The sequence below is a fragment of the Macrosteles quadrilineatus genome, unplaced genomic scaffold (assembly GCF_028750875.1).
Source record: "Macrosteles quadrilineatus isolate MER2022 unplaced genomic scaffold, UCM_ALF_1.0 Scaffold_9__3_contigs__length_116548681, whole genome shotgun sequence".
Lineage (NCBI taxonomy): Eukaryota > Metazoa > Arthropoda > Insecta > Hemiptera > Cicadellidae > Macrosteles > Macrosteles quadrilineatus.
The window spans coordinates 63,927,477-63,952,002 of record NW_026542602.1 but is presented as its reverse complement, the minus strand read 5'-3'; the positions used below and the strand labels follow the sequence as shown (position 1 = coordinate 63,952,002).

The 24,526-nt window shown below is 34.9% G+C and overlaps 2 protein-coding genes across 8 annotated transcripts in view; one reads left to right on the top strand and one right to left on the bottom strand.

The window, feature by feature from the left end:
- The first annotated feature begins 2,251 nt into the window (after positions 1 to 2,251).
- LOC129002782 (protein prenyltransferase alpha subunit repeat-containing protein 1) lies at positions 2,252 to 10,144 on the top strand. The gene is made up of 4 exons (XM_054430833.1): positions 2,252 to 2,418; positions 6,237 to 6,397; positions 7,509 to 7,709; positions 8,881 to 10,144. The coding sequence occupies exons 1-4, from the start codon at positions 2,342 to 2,344 to the stop codon at positions 9,663 to 9,665; spliced, it is 1,224 nt and encodes a 407-aa protein (XP_054286808.1). The 5' UTR covers positions 2,252 to 2,341; the 3' UTR covers positions 9,666 to 10,144.
- Positions 10,145 to 13,332: 3,188 nt separating this feature from the next.
- Positions 13,333 to 24,526, bottom strand: part of LOC129002070 (heterogeneous nuclear ribonucleoprotein 27C) — a 37,592-nt gene continuing 26,398 nt past the window's right edge. For 2 of the 7 annotated variants that reach the window (XM_054429585.1, XM_054429588.1), the window contains 4 exons: positions 20,687 to 20,806; positions 19,508 to 19,626; positions 18,393 to 18,456; positions 13,333 to 13,584 (listed from right to left, as the gene is read on the bottom strand). In XM_054429585.1, the coding sequence (XP_054285560.1) occupies positions 13,433 to 13,584; positions 18,393 to 18,456; positions 19,508 to 19,626; positions 20,687 to 20,806 (455 nt within the window). In that variant the 3' untranslated portion in view covers positions 13,333 to 13,432. Of the gene's footprint in view, positions 13,585 to 16,619; positions 16,656 to 18,392; positions 18,457 to 19,507; positions 19,627 to 20,686; positions 20,807 to 24,526 lie in introns of all 7 variants that reach the window. The other 5 variants (XM_054429587.1, XM_054429589.1, XM_054429586.1 and 2 more) reach the window with 5 other exon arrangements.

The following is a 24,526-nucleotide window of genomic DNA, read 5'->3' as shown; positions in this document are numbered from 1 at the left end:
CTGCAAAGTTGCCACATTGAACGATTGAACTACCTGTAACCACTGAGCACAGTACTGTAATAAAATATCACAATAAACATATTCAAAGATAAAACTTTTAAAAAATTCTTAGGTTATTTCTTAGGTTTTTTGGTAAAACATGCTTCCGTAGTCTATGGTTTGTTCTTGGGCCTCAAATAGCTCTTCAATTGTTAGCTTACTATCTATTAAGTACTAGACGCCAGAGCGCTGTTAACTGCCAGGGCAGTTAGGATTGTGTCCAATTCTGGCCATTTGGACCACTTTAGGCCGTTATTTATTGACTTGAAGATCCTCACCGTCTTCAGTCAGTACATCTACAGCATATTAACTATGCTAAGAGTAAACCTCGAAGACTTTAGAAAAAGAGGGAGTAACCATGACCACGGTACCCGCAGAGCTGGTGATTTGGACATACCCCGATGTCGTCTTGGTATGACACAGCGAGCGTATCCTCAGTCAGCCCTGAAGATTTTTAATGCTCTACCGGATGAGGTGAAGAACCTGAACCCGAAGGCTTTTAAGAAACGACAGAAGGATTGCTTAGTGAAAAGGCCGCTCTACTCTCTTCAAGAGTTACAAGATGGGTCTCTATTTGAGCAGTAAAAAGCCTCAACACACTTCTGACGCAGTCTATCCAATTTTCATTGGTCAACGACGAAGACGACAAGTATTACAAGTAAGTAAGCTGATGCTTATACGGTTCTCTATACTCAGCAGATCCCGTGATTGAGTACTAACTAACTAACAGTGTAGTTTGGTCGCCTCATCAATTAAGGCACGTCCAATGAATCGAAAAGGTTAAAGATAGATTATTAAGAAAGAATCGTTTTGGAAATCTTGAGGGGCTATGCAGTGCGGCCTTATGGCTATGCCTTCCAGCCAGGCATCTACCTCGTGCCTCTCATGGAGGGATGTCTTAGGCTGGTTCCTCTTATCAAGAGATGACAATTGCGTCATTTAATCTTCTTCCAGAAAATTCTACTACGTCATGGAATAGTATGTCACAGTCCTACACCATAGACTAATTAAAACAATTAGACTTCTCTTTCAATTGTAAATTATGAAGGTCGTTTTTCGTATCTAGCTCATGCCCGGTACTCCGGTGACACTGATCAGTGATCACTAGTGTCGAAACAAACTTTGTTTCTATTATTTTAGGGTTAATTTCATTGTTTGTGCTTTACCATTTGGTTAAATAACCAGGGGACGAGTTAATATTGTTTATGATTAGATAGTTTTATTTGTTTTAACGAGGTTTTAAATTTCCGAAATAACAAGAAACATTGTACAGTAAACAAAATACAACCTCTACAGTGCACCGGACGGAGCTAACAATAAAATTTGCTTCAGCTGTTCCATAAGGATGAGAAATCTACCAAGGGGTATGTTATATCGTGGTTATATAGTTTTATCTAGGTTATATATATAGGTTATATCTGCCTCTACCAACACGTCTTACAATCTCATCGAGCTCCATGTCCCCTGGCCCCATGCGTTCGTTCACTGAATACCTTCAATCGCAGGTCCTTTTAATTTTGTAGGATATCTATGTTGTTCTTTGTTGTTGATAATTCCAATTAATTTGTTGGAATGTATTTGTTATTCTATCGGATCAACAATCTATTTCACAGGAAGCAATAACAAAACCTATGTTGTTTATTCCGATCAGTAAAACATTTTCCAAAATAGTTTTTTTGTTGTTGATGCGAATATATCTTTATCTGGTGCTTGCTTAGAACAAAATGTCTTGGGGTGTTAACGATGTATCTTTTTTCACATTTTTGGTATACTTGAAACGCTCGATTTTAAATATCGTAGGGAATTCTCTAGTTTATGGCTATGTGGCTTGGTAACATTTGAGGAAGTTTCCCTTTATTTTTTAATTGTGGCATAACAATTTCCTCTCTCCTATTACTAACCTGTAAAGTATGTGAAAATTAAATCCACCAAACCAATAGTAATTAATAGTTTTGATGTAAAAATAAATTATTAATATACCAAGGATATAGACTAAGTTATAGCATTAGCATAGATAAAACATACTCGTTATAGCCTATAATCAATAATTATAGAGATTCTATGACAGTTAATTTACTATTATCTTCTATGGCTATGTAATTTTCTGGCTTGTTCTTCGCCCTCTCTTTTCGTCTGTAGTGTAGGTAGGTTACTGACGTAAGTGACGTACTACATCCCAAAAAAAACATCCCAATCCAATGGTTGGTTGTAGCGAGCGAGTTGTATTATTTGTATTGTAAAACAATGAAGGTGTTGTCAATTTGATGGTTGATTACTTTATTACGTCCAAGTGTTTAAAATCATGGACGAACACGCATTTCCAGCCGCAGAAAGAATCATAAACGATATTGGATTGATTTTTAAAAAGGATCCGAAACTGTAAGCATCAACTAGGTTTATAAATGTGTCATATCTGTTTGTTTTAAGGTTATGAATGTAATTAATTTTTAACGACCAGTCTAATCCACCTAACGTTTGTATACTTACTTGGATTGGGTGATATTATATTAAGCTTACAATTTGGTGAGAATTTTGTGACAAAGACATAGCAAACCTCATGATTTTTTCATGGCTAAGGTCTAGACTTCTCAGAAGTTAAGTAGGCCTAGGCTACAAACATTATTGGGCGAAACTTTGCATTATCGAACTTAACATTATCAATTCGATCTGTAACTTAACTTAGCTAAACTCAAAATTAAACTTCCATATCGATTGTGACAATACAACATACATTTAACAAAAAAAAAAGTAGCGGGGAACCCAGAAAATCTCCCCAAACCAGTCAAACCACCTGAATTTTGTGAACAGACTATACATGTATGCAAAGAGTAAAACCCCCTTTTCTTCTAACCTAATCAACCCACATGATTAAATAGCAATAACAATTAATTGGCTATAACAAGTGTGGGTACTTCAGTATTAAACGGAGGCCACCTAACCTACAGAAATATTTCGTACCGGATACCAAAAATAACTACATACTTGGAATGAACACACTTTAATAGATTAACAGGTGAAGTTTAGAATTAATCCGACGCCTGGTTCTGACGTTGTGCAACCCAGAACGCAGCAATGTCGGTAGGCCACATTTTGTCAGCGCGCTGCGGCGGTTATGTTAGGTTGGGTTATCATATGAATCGAACGAAACCAGACGAGTTATACTTTCTATTATGATAACCCAACCTAACATAACCGCCGCAGCGCGCTGACAAAATGTGGCCTCCGTTTCAGACACAGTGACAGGCGATGACAGGTAATGGCGTGCGCTCCGGTCAACGACCCTGACCTTGGCCTACTTGGAGGGGATTCTGCGAGTAGACACATGACTCATCTGATAACGCTCGACTCACAACAATACTAGAATAGTTCTACTACAACATCTATAACAATTTAACCCTCTATAAGTGCCGCGGCGCGTTTCGTAATGGTGGCCTCCGTTTAATACTGAAGTACCCAAGTGTGTTATAATTTGTTACCTATTGCTAAAGCGGTGTTTACACTGTCGTGGGGCCACGGCTAAAATCAGGCGTGTAGGTGAGAAATTTTCTCACTTTCTTGAGAAGCGTGGCCACGTCTCGTGTAAACAGTGGAGACGTGAGAGCAACAGGCGTGGCAACCCAATACACCTGTTCCCCACGCCCTTTAGGACTAACCAAACCATGTTTGGTTACTACGCCTGTTGCAGGCGTGGCTAGACGTGGTAAGGAGTTATCGTCTTCCATCTCGTTGTTTTGTGTTACTACGAGTTTAATGTTCTTTAAATTCATTGGTTGTTGTCTTAGTTTTTAAGTATGGTACCATGGCAAAAAAAAAATCTATAACATTGACACAAGGCGAATAAATTGAAATGGCGAAAAAAAGCAATCTTTAAAATAAACGGAAGGTCAAACAATTTAGAATGCTTGAACTGTATCAAAGTGAACCTTGTTTATTTTATATGAATAAATATTGAAAGCTACAGCTTAGTTTCATTCTTTTAATAACACTTAAATGTTGTGCTATTTCTTCAGATAAAATAACACTCAATGCAGCACAACCTTCAATACTGTAATTATTAATCTGTTGGCGCAATCCGTAACGCACCCGTATACAAAAATGAACTCGCCTTAAATAAATACGCTTCTACCAGAAAACTGTTTACACTAAACGGCTGCTTGTGGCCGTGGGACGGTACCGTGGCGCCACAGTATTTGCGTACGGCTGTCATTTGGCGTGGCGACCACGCCTGTTATGGACGTGGTAAAACGGCAGTGTAAACACCGAACACCGCTTAAGATTCATTAACTTAATTGGATTGAATCAATTAATAGCTGCGGGCCCGTCCTACGCATCGGAATAAAGTGTTTGGTTAAAACTGCTGTTTCAGAAACGGTAGGTTTTAGAAGTTTTTTCTTGTCCACACTTTTGGCTTCCTAAACTTTTTTTTGACTGTAGAGAAACTGTCAAACACTGGTCTTGTTAATTGATTGGTACATAGGTTAACGATCTTGCTTGGAAACGAACCAGCAACCTTCAGATTTTAAAGAATTAAGTTATAACACCCCAGCTACCTAGACAATCAAGTCCGGAATTTTTGAGAGTTGCAGACAAAACATTATCACACAAATATTCACAAAGCCTACATTAAGGCAAATTCTGACATTTGTCACGCAAAAATCGTCCAGTAAAATGTCACATGTCTACAAATTATTTTACCATTTTTAACCAATTTTAATCATTTTAAATCCAATGAGTTTAGAATAAAACCCCAGCCTCATAAAATTTTAGGTAATAATTTGAAGTGAAATTGGGGGATAATTTCCACACTGGTCAGTTAGGCCTACACACCATCTTCCATTGGATATGATTATTACCTTCCCTTACCTCCGTAGCCACAATGAGTTTTTTTTTTTTTTTTTTGCTTTTTGAAAATTTGTCTACATTATCTTCTATTACCTGCCTCTTTTAAGACCCTAGTCTGTAGGTGCATTTCCTTACTTGGGCTTTCTCCTTCACTCTTGGCCTTCCAAGTGTTTGTTTACTTTGTGGTACATTGGAAACAATCAAAGTATCTTCTCTCCCTCACATTTGACCTATTCTTATTAGCCTTTACTTTTTGCCAGCGTCACGGTACCTAGGTGTTCAATTTTTTTATTATGTTGTTTTGTATCCTCCAACCTTCATCATCTTAAACAGGTCCACATATTTTTCTTAGCACACTATTCTCAAACAAAAGCTTTTTCAGATTCACTGGTCCCCACCTACGTTATTGAACAATACGGTTAGTTGGTACTGGGACTGGGATAGTTGGTATAGTAGCCTATAAATCGATTTTTGTCTCTATCGTTAACCATTTAGACTAGGCTACAACAGTTTTAACCGAGACCAATATTGAACATTTTCAGGTTTAAATTTCCATTTTCAAACAACACTATCATTTTCAAAACAAAAAAGTAAATCAGTCCAGGGTCCAGGTATACGTTAATAGCTTATTATTTGGTATAGCTTAAATAGGAAATTTGTCAATAAAAACAAACTATCAACAAGCAAACCACGTATAACCTTTACAATCCAATAATCCATTGGTGGTTTGCAAAAAAAAAAAAAAAAAAAAAAAACATTTTACTAACATGAGTTCAAATTTTCAAAGCATAGCATAACACAAATTAGATTTCCTATGACAAAACTTGATTAGCCTATATAAAAAATGTTTGGATAAATAGTTAAAAATTATACAGTTTCTAAAAAAAAATCAAAACCTATATGGTAGAAACAAACTAAATTCAGTATGATCTTTAAAAAAATGCTAAGAATCAATATTTTGTGAACAACTTTAAACGTTACCACTTCTGTGACAGTTTGCAGAAAGTAAACCAGGACTCTTCCGTTAAATTAAATTATACATTAATTTACACTGAAACAAACTTAGAATTTTAGCGTCAACTGCTAAACTAATTCAAAATTAAAATTAAATTTCTGAAAAACCAAAACCCAATATTAATAAATTATGGCTAGCTATAATTCCCTACTCTCAAAATTATCTTCCAACAAAAGAATCATCAAAATCCGTCAAGTGGTTGGATCAGAATCTGTGAAAAAAATAAAAACCCTTCCATGTTTTAGTTATAAGATATAAGAATCGTTTAACCAGTGGAGTATTTGAATTGAAATTCTGTTGTTCAATTAATCATTTTAGTCAGTCTATTGTTTCATTTCAGGAAGGAATTCCAAATTCTACCCGTGTCTTTGAATGAAAATCGGTCACCAGTTCACCACGTTAACAATTGCCTCGGGCTAGAGTCATGGTGTGTGCCGCATGTCTACTGTTACGCTTATAATTTATTAATGGATATAAGACAACAGAAACGTAGAAGAGAAGGTAAGTAAATTGAATTAGGTGTTTCTTAAACTATGAGTTACGGTATGAAATCAAAGTCTGAACATTTTCTGGGTCAGCAGGAACCAAAATTTCCATCGAGCTAGTATCATACAATAGTGATAAAAGTGATTTTTAACACTTTGAACGAGAAATGTTTAAGATGCATATATGTTGGAAACCTGTATTCCAGGTGAGATTTAACATTATTCCAGGGCGGGATGCACTTATCTCATATTAACATCAACCTACAAAGTACTAGCATCTCCTAATAACGTAAATTTGTTTGTACTGATCAACAAAACCTAGATACAAGGGCTATCCAGAATGTAACAGACAATTTGGCTTGGAGCGGCAGTAGGTGGGGCTAGCACCGCTATCTTGGCATCAGGCGGTTCCTAGACTCAGTATACAACCAGCCGTGGTAACTAGAGCATTGTATCTGTGCTTTTTATGCATTGGAGTTTTGAAAGGGTCGCAGTTAAAAATCCCACCAGCTGTAAAATGCGTGGTGTGATAAGGTTTTTGTTAGCAAAAAACTATGAAACGATTGAAATTTATTGCCAGATTTGTGGTGTGCACAGCCAAGGAATGATAAGTGAAAGCCGAGTGAGGCAGTGGTGCATTGATTTTAGAAATGGACGTACCAATGTTTATAACGAGAATCGCAGTGGTAGGCCTAGTCTTGCGACTGATGAATGGGCGGTAAAAATTTATAAAAAATCTGTGAATATCGTTGTTTTATGATTACGGAACTCTCAGAACATGTTCCCCAAATTTAAAGAAGTTTAGTTTATCAAATTGTAATTTGTAAACTTGAATAGGCTACTACAAATTTTGTGTAAGGTGGGTTCCGAAATTCCTAACTAAAACCATCCACTTTGTTGATAAGCCACAACAATGACCTTATTGATAGAACAGACAAAACTAGAATTTACAAGTTTTGAATGACTGTCCAGTTGATTGATGGTGGTGGCTCTGGAAGACAAACCAACTTCATTGTTGCTTTTATTTTGTAACCTCTCACTACTGAATATAGCCACACTCAAACATCAAGATATTATTAGTGATTGTTTCATTTAAATACTGAGGTGAGAATATTTTAATTTTCCAGACACAGAATATACAAACCATTTGCTGATGGGGGCCCTGCTGCTCAATCCAGAGGTTTCTGTTATGTGGAATATGCGTCGGGAAATGTCAGGACTCGAACCTCAATCTGAACTGCACTTTACTTCTGTCGTTCTGACCAGAAAACCCAAGAGTGCAGAAGTGTTCGACTACAGAAAATGGCTCATCAAGAAGCTGATGAAAGGTAATTTACTTAATAATTTTTTTATTATCATTAATGAAGCTTATACTTCAGATGGGCCATTACTAAGCACATTTCAGATAGACTGTCAAGAGCACATATTAACACATTGAGTGCCTAAGATATTTAACGTAGTGCGGGACTGGCGTGTGTGGCGGACTACGTAGCATTCCTAACTCCAAACTATTGATCCAGTGTGAGCTCAGCCTCGCACGGGGAACGTTGTTTCGCTTGCCGCTTTTGCCAGTTTTATACTTCAATCTGGTATAGTTCGTTTTCAGATCAGACAATGAGACAATGTCATCGGTGGTGGGGACTGTTCCAAATTTAGAGTAGTGTGGGGTTATGTCTTGGATTTAGTAAAAATTGAATAGAATAACGATAATTACTGTAGTGTAGCAATGTGGAATTAACCTAATCTCAAATTCTGCTTGACACCTTTTTTTGGTATTTTTTGATGGCGTATCCAGGTTTTTCGCCCCTGCCTTTTTCCTCTATTTGGCAATATTGAGGGCCTACTAGCAGTTTTTTTAGTGCTGCTATCTGTCGTGTTCTTTTAAAACTACGTCCACATCTACTAGAACACAATGCATGCTGCAATAAGCTATTATTTGGAAAGAACAAAATTTAAACGTTTCCCGCACTCAACCACGCAGTGCATTAGCCACCGGCAGCGGCCGGCCATCGCGCAGCCGCACTTAACGTGTTAAGGAAGATTTTCGTGAATAGCTATTGTTTAAATTATCTTTGGACAGATTACGTTCCTAGTTGCTTCCCAGTTCCCCATCGTAGTTGGTAATAATTAGTAGATACATGGTAAATCAATTCAACTTAAGTTTCAGTTCTTTTCACTGCTTTAGGTAGTCTACCATCACAAAGTTTGTAAAACTTGCCAATGATTTTTTCAACGAATCCTGGATTTTTATACAAACCTGTGCTCTTTATATATTCAACTGTTTAACGTCTCAAACCCCCCTTTTTTTGTGATAGCTGGTATTTCGTCCACTTTATCCTATCATTGAAAACTTCGCTATTTTTATTACATTTTCGTTTTACTGTGATCACCAATTTCAAAACTTGCTCTTCAGAAGGGGACGAAATCCATAAAATAGTGAAATAGTTGCTTCTATCCTTAAACTTCTTGTGCAGTAATATTCTCTGTTTGATCTTGCAGTGTATCCATGTGACCCAGCGCTGGTCGCCTCTGAAGTACACGCATGTCAGTTAGCAGCTGAGTTGTATCCCAACAACTACTACGCCTGGAACCACCGTATCTGGTGTCTCAACCTGCTTCCATACGACTCTGGCTCGTACGTTTCCTTCCTCGTCTCCGAGTGGATGCTCACTCACAAGTGGGTGTCCAGTCACATCTCGGACCACAGTGGCTTCCAGTACCGACAACATTTGCTGCAAAAGTTTGTAAACTTACCACCCGATGGCTACAACACCGTAGGAAAATGTACAACGGACATCGAACAATCTGCCACCTGCTCTTTGCAGATGTTTCTCACATCGACAGAAAACAAAAAGAGTAATTTTTTGACAGAAATGACAAGAACTATCCTAACAGAGTCTTCTGGAAGCAAGTGTGAGAATATGCAGTCTATTCCACTAGGCTTAATACTGTCAGAATTACTCCTAAATACAGATCTGATCGTTGTGTATCCCGGGCACGAAGCCATCTGGTATCATCGGAGGTTTTTGATTCATCTGTTGCGAGAGTGTATTAGCAATTTAAGGCTTGAGGCAGAACACAAGGACAGGAACGGGGTTTCACCTGAGAAGACCAAGCGGGTAGAGAGCATCGGGGAAGGTCTCTTAGAGAGAGTTGTGAGATTTGAAACAGCTCTGTATAGCAAGTGTCGGACAGATAAAGACAGACAAGCTAGTTATGCTGAAAAGCATCGAGCGTGGTTAGCGTCCATCATGAAGATCAACCTACATCTTCCACTGAGATAGCTAGTGTAACATTTACAACTAAAAGAAAAATTTTCTGATTTTGTTAATAGTATACATATTATGACCTGTATTAAAGTGTGAACTTGTATTTTTATAAATTAATATAATACTGTATTTAATAGTATTTATTTCTACTTTGTAAAGTAACTAGCTTTTTACTTTAAAAAGGAGGTTGTTTTTCTTCCTACCTCACCTCACCTTATAGCAATATGAATAACTTTCAATTTTTGTCTGGTGTTTACTAGTTTTTGCTGTACACAGCCCTAGTTTATGTACCTCTAGAAAAAAGTCTGTGTGATTTGTTGGATCTTGTTCTTTAATTTTGTTTAGGTAAATTAAGTTTGCAAAAACTTGGACACATGAGCATAAATGATACAGCCCTGTTCATTACAGTAGACTCCCACTAGTTCGGCTTCGGTTGGATCGGCCGTCGGATGGTCCGGCCCCATCTCAGGGGGACAAGTCACGGGTGAATGGCCTTCAACTTGAATGTTAAATTTCCGTCCATAGTAGTCAGAATTCATGTCAGTTTAGTTGACAGGTGCTTCTACGGATAAACCGTTGCATTTTGCCTATGTTAATCTGTTGTGAACAGTGCATTTTGATTTGTGATTTCATACGTGTATGGTTTTTCATTAAACAGTGTGAAAGTTGTGAGAAAACGTGAGTTCTGTATGGTTTATTGTTTGAAAAATTTCTTCTAAAATGAGTGAAAAACGTAAACATATGTACAGTATGAGACAACAAATTATCAAAGATATAAGTAGAAACAAGACGATACTAGAAAGGGATGTCAGGAGCTTACTTACTTACTGCCATGGTCACTTGTGCCCAAGCTGGTACTTGGCCTTGGCAGTAAGTAATCTTCTGACATCTCTTTCTTAGATGTCAGAAGCTTAATTTTGCTAAATAATGTTTTGAATGAATGATATGATAAAATAATGCTATTTGTAGATTATTAGTGATTGTAACTAATTTGATAGGAGTACTGTATTTTAACCTTTCATAATACATCCAGTTAGTCCGGCAAGTGGTGTGGTCCCGAGGTGGCCGAACTAGAGGGAGTCTACTGTAAGTTGGGTTTGTACACTTGGAAAATGTACCTCAAAGCAAAAAATAATAATGTACAAATTGTATTTAACTGACTCAAACTTTAAGTACATCATGAGAATGAGAAATGTTTGGGCAAAGATGCCAAAAATGTGTGACTTAATCAATCAATTAAAAATAGATTTTGTAGACTACATGTATGGCAATAATTTAAGCATTAATTTTATCACATGCTATCTCGAAGTGCTTTATTGATGTGTTGAGTAGAGTCCTAGACTCTGAAACTTGTGTTTTAAAATATACCGTGCTTTCATGGTCATTTCCAGTTTTAGCTAGTTTTTAACTTTAGTAGTAATAATTGCACCATAATGGATGCTTGTATATTGGCATTGATGTTTATTAGTCAATTACTAATAAAGTACCTGAATTTATTTAATAGCTTTATTACCTCTGAAACCGTAACTTTGCTACAGGCTAAAATTACCTTTTCCATTAATTTGTTGTCTAATAACTGCTGTTAAGGAGTCATTAAATCCATTCATACAGGGTTAGTAAAAAGTCTGGAGACCCCCTATTAATTTTTTAACGAACGGCCCATACTAGACAAACTAAACCCGGCACACCTTTATGGCATGTTATGAAAGACTTTTTGGGCATAACCGCCACTTGGTGTACATCCCCAAAATGGGGGATTTTGGGGGAAACTCAAAAATTTCAAATGGCAAGACCCATCGAGTGACCCCTCATTTTGAAGGTTCTGGTAAAAGAAAACTAACAACGCAAACTAGAGGTCTCTATCTCAATCCAGTAAAAAGTGACAGCCAATTGAAATTCTCACTGTAACTTTGTAACGGCTCACACTAGGAAATCTAAACCCAACACATCTTTATGGCATGCTATGAAGTACTTTTTGAGCCTAATTGCTACTTGGTTCCCAAACCCGAAATGGGGGATTTTGGGGAAAACTCAAAAGTTTTAAATGTTAAGCCCCTATGAAGTGACCCCTCATTTTGAAGGTCGTGATAAAAGAAAACCAACAACGCAATTTAGAGGTCTCTCCTACTGATGTGAGTAATGTGTTTAATGACCTTGTCACAACTGCTGTTGAAGAGCTCATATTGCCGAAAACTGGTTTAACGTATGATCAAGGAATTCTCACTCAAACAAATGTGACAGCCACACCAACTTGTTTTAAATTTTAAACAATAACTGAAGAGCAGCTTAGAAAAACCCAATTATTAAAAAAAATCACTACCTGTCACGGAAAAATATTTGACATACTTAAAATTCCTCTCTCATTTCAGACATATTCCCATCCAAATTAAAATTGGCTAAGTCATTCCCATTTATAAAAAAAGGTAATCTCAAAGACCGTCAATGCTATCGCCCTATCTCAATTTTGCCCACTTTTTCCAAAATATATATGAGCGTATATTTCATACCCGGCTTGTTAGATATCTATAAATTAATTAATTACTAGACAAAAAGCGACAAGGCTTTCAGAAAGGAAAATCCACAGTAACAAATGATAAGAGTAAATATTATGTCTTAAAATTGCATCTACATTCCAAAAAGACCATAAAATACAGTTTTCCACTTTTCAAGTTTGCTGCCATTTTGGAAATAATAGAATTAATATTTTCCACATATTTTATGGTCTTTTTGGAATGTGGATGCAATTTTAAGACTTAATACAGTATTTACTCTTCAAATTTTTGCTCTAAACTTACTCTTTTAGGAGCTACATGATGCAAAATGTATACCAGAAGTAATTTTTTTTCATAGGCTGTAACTCCTAACAAGGGAGTTTATAGAAAAAATGTCAAGAATAAAAAGTTTTTAAATTGCATGTTCTATTCGAAAACACTATAAAATATAGGGTGTTTCATAAGAAATTTCTAAATTTGCCGCCATATTGGAAAATGGCGGATGAATAAAAAACTAAATTCGAAATTCATATTTTTAACTGCTACAAAAAATAAAGGAATGAGCTGCCACTAATATGATTTTGGAAGTAGAGAAATAAAACAAGGGCTTATTTTTGGCCCACAAAACGTATCATTCAGCAGGCATTAACATCAAAGTTACATACCCAAAACAGATAAAAACATTATTAAGAATTAATTTTTTTAGCTTTCCGATTTAATTGCTGAGCTGGTAGTTGGATGGTACAGATCATTTAAAAAGAAATGTTCCTAAGACCGAATATATACTATGGGTCAAATATGAAGTTTAACAAAGAAAGTTTTAATTGTTTTATTAGACAAATACAAGCTGGGAATAATTCACATAAGAGAATTAAGATCAAGTTATCAAAACACAAAAGGTCTTATATGAGAACAGGTACAGTTTCTCAACTAAAATTGAATAGTACTTGGTCCTTAACAAAAACAAGAAACCGTCCTATAGTTAAAAAACACTCAAATAAAAATCTGAGCCTTGTCGTGTATAAATCGGTGGAAGGACAATTTTCCAGACCTCAGATACAATTTTGGTCAAATACGATACTATATTTTAATCCTGAGCGTATATCACTGCTCTTCTTCCTGTCATGGTAAGATTTATTTTAACAATATATTAAACCAAAATTTGACAGTAAAAACATTAAAAACTCGACTATGGAATGGTATTTAAATGTACAAAATAACTCACAACAAAATATGTGTAGTACAACTACAAATACATGAAAATGAATTGTCGTGGTGGTGGTGTAGTGCCTAGCGCCTGTAGGGGTGGAAGCTAGGAGTTCCCGGTGTGTAGCTGTTGCCTCTCTGTGGTCCTGGAGCTCCGGAGTAAGCTGAGTCTGGAACCGTAGACAGAGCAGTGAGGTAGGCTGCCTTGGCAGTGGCACTGGGGATGGGACTGGCATCTGGAAGGGACAAGGATAGGTGAGGGACATGGGGAGGCAACAAATATTTCTGCGACTATCCCATGAGATCTAATAACATAACTATGTTCTTTATTGTTCTGGTTTAAGCGGCCACTGAACAAAGATTTTAACTGCTTCACTTTGTGAACTTTATGGGATTATGGTAGTAATTTCAAACTTTATTTCACAATTTTAGTGAGATATTTTGCATTATAGAGCCTACTTCGATTTACACAACTGCCAAGCACAGTCTTAACACATTTGCTCCGACGTGGTGCACAAATTCAATTTTTATTCTAAAATAATATGTGTAAAAGACTTATATGAGCCACAGACCAAATGTGTTACCACAGACTTCAAAAAAAAGTGTGTTTGTAAGAATAACTAAATATAACGAAAACAAAAACTAATCTATTGTGGTTGTAGTAACAAAATAAGACATGAATTATGCTGATAAAACAGTGTACCAATCGCGGCTTGGTTTGTTGGCTACTCATCACTAAATTAAAATTATACACAATTTACTAAAAAAGTGTGGAGGTATATTTCGAGTTTTCATCAAAACCCATCTTCAGCCTCACAAACCAAGAATAACATTAATAATGCCATCAAGAAAAAAACATCCCGGAATGAATTACTACGTAAAATGCAAGTTTTAATGACACCTGCTTTTGTACAGTAGTCTGGGCGCGCAGAGCCTTGTGTACTAGCCGTCCTGAGAATTACGGCTCTCACCCCCACAGCCGCTGCACTGACGGCTTGCCGTGTGGGCCAGATGTTTTTGGAAATGAGCAATAAACACTCCCCTCTACAGTCTACCACATGTTAGACATGTGTCTTAGCTAGTTGATGATTGGGCTGCTAGAGCCTAAAGAGACACAACATAAGGCACCTACACATGAAACGGACATGTTTGGTTTTCTTTAGTGTTTAATAAACCTAATTTTAATTTGATTTGAAAAATAAATTATTTTTTTATGATTTAATCAGTTGTATGTTGTAATGAATAAAAGCACATTATTGTGTAGCTCAACTCTACATTCCTACACCTATACTCATACACACAAGAATTAGACGATTCCCTGTCTACGAGGACAGCGAAGAAGACAACGATGGTAAATGCTGTAGTATTTAAACCCAAATATAATCCTGTACAACCTATCGATATGGTTCATGGCTCTTTACCAAATATGAATACATACATAGTAAAACTAATGACAGAAACAGTTTTGAAAACTTAACTTTTGAAAAAAGTAGCTTAACGAGTGCCTCACACCGTGTTTTTAAAACCTATAAAAATTTGTCGGAGCAAATGTGTTATGTCACAAAATACAACACAAAACCCAAAACACATTTACAACTTACTTGTTGCTTTGCTTTTTTACACTTCATGTCATTAGTTAACAACCCCCTCCCCTCCCCAGGATACTCAGCAATCAAAGTGGATTTCCATTGGCTTTTTACTAAAATATTTCACCGGATTTATCCCCTAATTTATTGACATTAGGTTAATCGTTAGTTTGCAACCACAAGGAATGTAATAAAGTGTAGTGTTTGGTGAAAAATAAAAAGCTCTTTATAAGTTTACATATTCTCCATAAGAATAACCTGGGAATTTTAAATTTGTATTTTTTTAATCCCCTCCAAACCCTTAGGCAAGTTTATTGTTTTTGTTTTAATTTCTACCTAATGGATCAGATATAAATTATTCTGAAATGTTATCTTTTGATGGTCAAAAATGAGAAAACCCAATTCCCATAAAACGCCCATATCCCAATCATATTTGTTCGAAAACTCATTCCAATGTACTGAAGTCTACAAATTCATACTAAACTCTTTAAAGCCATAATGTAATTTAGTAATTAAATTTAAAATATACAAGCTAATACATGTAATAGGGACCAAATATCCTGATATTACTTTTAAAACTAAATTCTACAAATGGCTTTTCAACAACCCCTTTTATTCTCTAAAAGAATGTTTTGATAAGGCTTGTATTATTTCTTAAGTAGATTTGAAAAATTTACTGAAAATAATGTTAAATTTAGTTAGTTATACAAATTATTCACTTCCATTATTCTGTGTAAATGAAATATTTCAACAATTTTAATGCCAATATATCTCTGTCTTTGACTGTTCTAACTCTTGACTGTCTCTGACTTTTTCAATACAGTATTTCAGTACAATATTCTGTAATTTCAGTTAAGAATGTTAAAAAAATTTAAATAGCAACAGATACCATTTTAATTTATCATAAACATTGCTAGAATATTTTTGAGTGTTGAAAATTTCTAATGGGCTAGTAACACAAATTTGTTAATTAATTGATATTTAAAAAAAAATAAAAGACTAAACAACCCAGACCTTGAAAACTCCTGGAACGCACCTAGTATTTAGAGTTGTAAAAACTTTCACATTTTGAGTCCGATCTCATGAACAATTTTTAACAAATTTAAAACTCCCACTTTCTTCCCATAACTTGTGACATGTTTTGGGTAACATTTTTAAACTTAAAATGTAGAAAATTTGTACAAAAATTCATGTCACAAAAAAGATTTGGGATGTGGATGTACTAAATTCATTATTCTTAATGCATGCAAGAAACTTGTATTGATATCCAACAAAAAGGTACATTTTTAATTGAATTGCAAACGACAGGGGTTTTAATGCTTTCTGAAAATTTAAGAACATGCATAACAATGAATATGTTGATGAAATTTGGGTACAACAGTTGTTGCCAGCTAACCAATAGCTTTTCTCGGTCTATTTTTCATTGGTAGTTGGTTGTATTCTTTAGCTTCACGTAAGATGGAAAGTCTTCAGTAAAAAAAAAGCAATGTGCCAGTGTGAAACTTAATGTCCTTTCTAGGTTTGTTATTAAGTTAAGATCAAATCTTTTTCAGTAATCTTTGCTATCAACTATGCAGACTGGAGTGGCTCAATACTTCATTCTTCCTCGTGATCTTTGTGTAGAATGTTAGTTGTTTAGGTAATCTCACACTGAGGGCTGCACTCTTACAGCTTAGTAAGCTTACCTTTGCCGGGTGCAGCAGGTTCTGAGGGATAATATCCTGGAATACATACAATATCACTTTCACAACATCATCACCCAACGTGCTTGTTCCTTTAACTCTCAGAAACCTCCTCCAATTATTAGCAATGAAGATTCTTATCTTGATTCTTTTCATACAGAATATTGTTTTTTATTCAAGTCAAATAGTCAATTTCATAATCTATTTTTTCTCTGTAGTCTAGGTTAAAGTTCATTTAACTTGATTGTTCTGTAACACAATCCTTCGGTTAATTTTTCTTTTAATAATAATCTTTGAACTAGGTTTTACACTTTATTAATGCAGATACCCATTACTTCTGCTTTGAAATTATTTAAATATAAATGTAGGCATTTATGGGATGAATTGTGTTAAGTAATTTGTTCTGGATCAGTTAACTAGTCCAATATGCTTGAAGGAACTTGCAATGCCTTCTAAGATTAAGTTTCTGAAGTAGCTAAAAAAGAAAGTAGCAATCATCAGGTCTATCAAAAACACTTTCAGCTACAACGATAAATTTAACTATCATATACAAAAAGAGGTACTAAAACACAAGATACAAACACACAAATGGCGAGTCCCGCTAAGTGAATACATCCGTCGAAGCCCCAGAAATAGACAAAAGTGTACAATATTACCTGATAATAGCTAAGAGGAGAAGGAATACGAGCAATGTGACAAGGATATGGCAACACTGCAAGTACAACATAAAGCGTCCCCTTGACTGAAAACAACGCAAAACTAACGATTTGGAAATAACAACTGACTGATTTGAGAAAAGAATAAAAATACGGAAATAAAAGTAAAAGAGTTACTTCAACTTGTCCTTAGATGAGTGCTTGCAATGTTGCAGACAGGATGGGCGGGGCGAGGGCGCCAATCAGACAACTGAGTGTGTTCTCATCGCCATATAATATTGGTTGATAATATTGCGTCACAGTTAAGATAATACATAATACAACGTCTAATAGGAATTTTCTTATTTTAAAAAGCGTCAAAACGTGGATCTTTAAAACCACAAGTACTACTATAGAAAAGTTACAAAATAAACTCTGAGAAAGTAAAATAAAAACAAACAATCGTATAATTATATAATAATTAATAATAATAATATTAATATAAGATCGAACGGATAATTACAAAGGTCGCTTCCAAAAACTTGGAAATTCTCTAAAATTGTACTTTCTTGTCCAGTCAGAATTAATAGTTAGATCTAAACCTAAAGTTAAACCTTACGCCTGAATTAACCTATTTATCTTTAAATATGTTTCAATAATCGTAATCTATTTTATCGTTTTAATTTAATGTATCCTAAGTCGAGATTTGTACATTCCTGCAGTAAATATATATTAACAAAGATATCCACTAAACTCTAGGTAAAATTACTTATTGCTTCGTAAAAAAACAACTCTCTTCTTAAAATTAATGACTGTTTTTCGTTACATATTATTATAAAATAGTAAGGGCTATCGAGGGGGAAGTTTTTTTAACATCACATCGAAGGGACAAGTTCAAGTAACGTTTATGTTTAACTAGACACTTAAATTTAACTTTGTTTTACTTAAGAAATTTCCTATTACCTGTATTTACAATCAGTCGATGGTTTAATAAAAACTAAGCGATTAAAAAGACACTTTTGCACAGTCCTCTAATTACTCCCTAATCTCACTGATCATTAACCGATAAAACGTTGGCGTTCAGTCACCAATCAAGAGGACGGCCATTCCTTTAGACAATCGTACTGCTTGGAGTACCCACCTCCTGAGCCCTGGGCCGAGTCTGGGCCTGCGTAGCTGCGACCTCCGCCGTACGAGGACGAGTCCTGCAACAAACAACCATTCTTCGCAATCAGAACAATAAACAAGACCCATACTACAATACAAAAGTCATCAAGGATAATAGAATTAATTTCCTACTGGAACATCAAATATTAATGTTTATTGACATTCAAAGCAAAATATTATTTGATAACAACAAGTTGTAACAATTGATTAAATAATGTGAAAAAGGTGATATTCTTGTAGAAGAGTACTATTTCCCATATTATAATGTAAAAGATGTTTCTTCTAATTATTAATATTATTTTAACAGTAGGATTAAAGGTGGTTCTAATGAATTGTCCACAAGGATGCAAGGTTATCACTACTGAAACCATACCAACTTAGCAATGGGAAGTGTTAAATTAAAAACATTCAGACGAATGTAGAGTATCTCTGTGAAAATACATATGCAATAACAAGTATTTTCATGGAAAAATACACATTGCTGTATGTTTTCTTTACACCTTTAATGTCAACAAGGCAAAAAGGGAACAAGAAAACAATAAACAATCTTAATCTTTAAAATCTTTTAGGTGTTTTACTATACCAAACCTCAAGTAACAAGATAAACCGGGATAAAATAAAAACACTAAAATACATCTTTGACAAAAGAAGAGAATGTGAAGGGACCAAATGAAGAAGTAGCACAGAGTTTGGAGTTAAGGTTGTTTGCTGCTAGTGCTACACAATCCAAACTACTTGCCTTTTGGGGAGCTTTTACATACTGAGAAAAGGAAATAATCTTTTTAGTTTCTCTTTCAACATTAAAAACTCAAGTTCTTAAATGTTGTTATAAAAACAGTAAAGCCAAAATCTAATAAACGTACTGGTATATATTGGGCCCATGCCTGTTAAAATAACTTGCAACATATACTTTAGTTAAAAATACCTTTATGATATAAATTTTGGTGGCGAGGAACCCCTCCCCCAATTTATTTTGGGTAAGACAAGTTCTACTGTTTTACATCACTCTTAAAAACAGCAAAACAGTGACAGTAAGGAAAGAAACAGTACCCAAAACAAAAACATCAAAATAAACAATTGGCACAGTACCTGTTGGTAGCCAGTGTAGCCGCCGTAGCCAGCGTAGTCGTTGGCAGCCTTCTGAGGAGCAGCGGGGGGAGTGGGACCGGCTGGTGCTGCTCCGGCGGCTCCTCCTGAGTACATGTCTCCTGAAACAAAACAACACTCACTCACACACTCAAACACAGCTATAGATTGGACAAAAATCTCCAATCTAACCCTTTGGCATACAAATGTTGTGTTAATTTCCTTTGGTGATATCTATTTACATTCTCCCCTGAAACAATAGTGCAATTCTTTCCTAAACAATATTTCAAGTCGACCTAAAGGTAGGCAAATAGGCCTTAATGGCCTCGGCCTTCTTTCTAAAACATGAATATACCTGACCTGTCCTCTGAAGGGAATGGTGAAGATGGTAGAATATGCCAATAGAAAGGGAATTTCCCCCATCGGATGCGTCGCTGACACTCACCATACCATCTGGGGAAGTTTGGATACAAATAAGAGAGTTAAGGACCTTAATAAATCCACTTGGAAATTGGTAACGGTATCGTGAATAGTTCGTCACAAGTCGATGTTAATAAAAATACAGTACCTACGTCAATATCTTGTAGCCATTTCGGGAAACTATAATGATGTTTCTGTAATTGCTGGGCGATAAACAGAATTTTGTCATGACCGCAGAAGACAGTGATGATGTTTATGTGACCGAGAAAGATGTTCAGGATTTCACAGCGATCGCGAAATATGTTGAAGATGTCTTCATGACCGTGGAAGATGATTGTAATATTACTTTGAGCACAGCTTGATTGGAAATCTCAGGCTGGCACGCTTCTAGTTACTCATACTCAATTTGCTCATACTTAAGAAACGCAACATTACGCCTATTCAAATATGTCAAATTTAACACCCTTACAATACAAATAGATTTTTAATTTTTAAAAATCATACTAGTTATGGTTGTTGTAAGAAAAATGATAAATAATAAATCATGGTCCATTTAAATAGTAATAAATCGCCAACGTTTGAAAATTCATCTAAAAAATAGTAGTTTTTACATAATAGTAGTGCAGTTAGTAAGATACTATCATGGTCCTAACTAATTCCACTGTGTTACCGTCAACGTTCTTAGCTTATTCCCTGGGGGACATTAGCCAAAGGAGGTGCACAAATTGGTTTATTAAGAAAGACAAGAAAGCACGGCTATACCTGCGTAGCTGCTGCTCTGAGGACCCGGGGCCCCAGCAGCGGGAGGCCCGCCCTGGGCCGTGGGGCCATTCTGGGGCATGTTCCAGTTCCAGTTGTTACCGTACCCGGTCTGGTTAGGCCCTGTCAACAATACAGAACATTGACGGCAACTGGACGGAAACTTTCAAGGACCATGAGAATTGTGGCCAAAATTTAACTTTAGTCAAAAGCAATTTAATTTAGTGTAGGACGTATTCATCAGATCAGTTAGGGAATTTAAAATTAGTATTCATCAGATCAGTTAAAGGGAATTTTAAATTAGATCTTGTGAAGTTAAGGTTTAAAAACGACCGATTGAACGACTCCGTGCTTGGCAGGTACATCAACGCGGTTCTATCTTAAATCTATTTGTTAGATTCAAACGCATTCAATGAATAGTTATCTAAGCATTACACCACATTACCTGCCATGGTTAACCCTCCATAAGTCGCATGTGAGAACTAACAACAGAAACAAGCTTTGGACACTTAATGATATACGGCGATGTCACCTGGCAGGGAAACGACACCTTAACAACTTATTGTTTGATACCAATACAGTACCCACAAACAAATAAGTCACTGTGCTTGTCAGGTTCAGTCTTCAGCATTTTTCTTGATTATTGCTTGCATATTCAGTTTATAGTAGATCAAATTTGATACTACAGTGACCCCCTCTTATTCGGACACCTTTAAAAAATACTGTATACAGTATGCATTTTAACGATACGTCTTAACAAGTTTTTGGGGACGTCGGTTTAACCGGAAAACCCGTTATCCGGACTGGACTCGGTCCCGAGTCCAAATAAGAGGTAGTCTACTGTAATAACAATACAGATCGTCACTGCAAGGGTTAGTTAACTTGATCAACTTTCTTGGAGATATTTTTGAGAGTAAGAGAATGTCAAAGCCATAATTTTCATTTTGGGTTCTTGTTTCGTTGGGAATTAAGTTTTAAATCGTTGAGATTGCTTCAGTACAAACAGCTGAGGAGGTTTTAAACACCGCTGGGAGCGCCATGTAGTTACGGAGGGTCTATATTTAATTCTTTATGTCTATTATATAGGTCAGCTGTTTGATCGTCAGTGTTACTTTTTAACATCTTACTAAACAGTGCCCACAAAACTGACTTATATAAATTCCACTTTAACTCACTGTACTTCCCGCCAGTACTTCAAGAATCCTCGATATTTCCACAATGATTCATTTAATGCTTAAAATATGTATAAAGAATTACTAATAGTTTCTATATGCAGGGAATGGTGTAAAACACAATAACGTATTGATATTCAGGATGATATTCACAATGAGATTAGCAAAAACCCTCTGATGTACTGTATGTCTCCGTTGTTCATGGAAACATTATTATTGACGGCATAATAATGAACATCCCCGTGGTCACTGGACCGCAACATTGTCTGCCGCAGTCACTGCCCATTATCATCATTTGCCGCGTTTACAGAAACTTTATTATTGCAATATGCGATCACAGTAAAATCATGAATATCTCCCACCTCCATATGGGCATCATGGTTGTCTTTTGTGGTCACGGAAACATTATCAGTGTCAATCACGATCGGGGCAAAATCTCAAATACCTATCAAGGCATTTGAACACCATTAACGTCTTCAGTGATCACAGCAAAATCCTAAAAATCTTTTGTGTTCAGATTTAATCACCGCCCGCAGTCAGGATTGCTAGTCGGTATAGTATTAAAACCCTAAATATTTTTTTTAATTGGAATTTTAAAATATATATGGCAAGCCCCCCTCTCCCCCACCCACAAAAAATTGAAAACCCCCATTCCATTCTTAAACCACTTCCACTGAGCTAAAGACTTAACATTTTTCATAGTTACCAGTCTTTGGTTCAAAACTAAGCAATAATTTAGAAATAGTACAAGAGGTTCTACCTGCGAATTCACGGGTTTACAGAAGCCACTGTTAAATTAATTTAATTAACTTTGACTTTATATTTCATTTAAGGGCCCAAGTTTGAGAAATTGTCATCCGAAAGGATGTTAAAAACAGTGGAAGGTGGCCGAGGTGGGCACTAGTAATGGACAAGACCCGAAACAATGAGATTTTTTCAAAATTTATTTCATCTCGAAGCTTCGGGCGGGATTGAAATACTAACAGGATATTCTCGAGACAAGATAAAAAAAAGAATTTTAAACTGCTAAGTTTTTTTGCAAAACGTAAATTGCAAACTTTTAATTAAAAATAATTTTTTTTTTATTTAAAATGTTTAAAAATTAAATTAAAAAAAAAAATTAAAAAACAAACTTTTAGTTTTAAATGTACAAAAAATTAAATTTTAGTAGAAATTTTAAATAAAAAAAAATTAACACAATTTAAAGTTTAAAAAGATTTAATTGCAACCTTTTAATTAAAAAAAAAACGTTATATTAAAATATACAGCAAATACTTTGCTAAGTTTATTTGCGAAACGTAAATTGCAAACTTTTAATTCAAAATTTTAAAATATTTTCATTTTTTAGAAATTTAAATAAAAAAAAATAGAATTTAAAAAAGATTTAATTGCAAACTTTTAATTTAAAATTACATTTAAAATTTTAAAAAATCAAATTTAAATTGAACAAATTTAAAATAAAAAAAAAATTAAATTAAAATATAAAACTTTTAATTTGAAATTTTTAAATTTTTAGACATTTAAAATAAAAAAAAAACAACAAAAATTTAAATTAAAAAAAAAAATAAAAAAATTTAAAATAAAAAAAAAAATTAAAATATTAAAAAAAAACTAAGGTTTCTTTGCAAAACGTAAATTGCAAACTTGTAATTTAAAATTTTAAATTTTTTAGACATTTCAATTTAAAAAAATTAAAATTTAAAAATTTAAATTTAAAAAAAAGTTTTTAATAAAAAAAATTAAACTTAATCTTAAGTAACTTAGATTTTAGAAAAATTGAAAAAAACATAAATTTTAAACCTTTAATTAAATTTTTTTTAATTTTTAGACATTTAAAATTTAAAAATCAAATTAATACTGTTGTTTTTCATATTTTTTTATGTTGAACTATATACTAACTGACATCTCCACGTTTCAAATGCCAAAGAGTTATTTTTAATAAGTTATGCCTTATTCATATTTTTTATATACTGATGTTTTTATTAATGTTTTTTAATAAAATATTTTAAATATTTTTGTCTTTTTTTGCCAAGTTTTTTAAACTTGTAAATATTTCTGAACTTAAAAAGTACATATTAATTTTTTTATAACTTTTCATTAAATCCCGTCTAGCGGGAATTTAAAAAAATCTCGTCTTGCCTCGTCTTGAAATGAAAAATCTTGTCTTGTCCATCACTAGCGGGTACGGTTGTACCTGAACTTGCGGCTCTCTTTCACAATGTCTTAAATACTTTTCAATGAAATGGCAACCTGTTTAAGATTGGTGACAACCTCTTGGAACGAACAACATACATGGTTTGTTAATCTCATATTCATCGTGTTCCGAACACCTTTTATCACTCACTTGTATCAAACAGCTACAAATCATTTTATTAAGTTACATTTTACTAAGTTACATTTAGCTTCACTGTCCATTCACCACACCTCTTTTAAGAACATAAAAGTAAATAATAAAATAGGTAAACAAAAATGTAAACAAACTATATTGTCAATTGTATTGGCCAGCTGTTGTTCACTAAATTAATCGAATATAGTTCAAAACATGCAATGCGCAGCCTGTGGAGCAGAGCCCTTAGGGAGTTCGTCAATAACAACACTTTTCAGGAAATCTACACACTCTAAGCTTCATTTTGATATGCCATATGCCTATATTTCTATTTGGTAAATGGCC

Coding starts and splice junctions, on each gene's coding strand:
- LOC129002782 (XM_054430833.1), top strand. CDS start 2,342: ATGGACGAACACGCATTTCCAGCCGCAGAAAGAATCATAAACGATATT. Junction 6,398..7,508: donor ACAGAAACGTAGAAGAGAAG/GTAAGTAAATTG, acceptor TTAATTTTCCAG/ACACAGAATATACAAACCAT. Junction 7,710..8,880: donor CATCAAGAAGCTGATGAAAG/GTAATTTACTTA, acceptor TTGATCTTGCAG/TGTATCCATGTGACCCAGCG.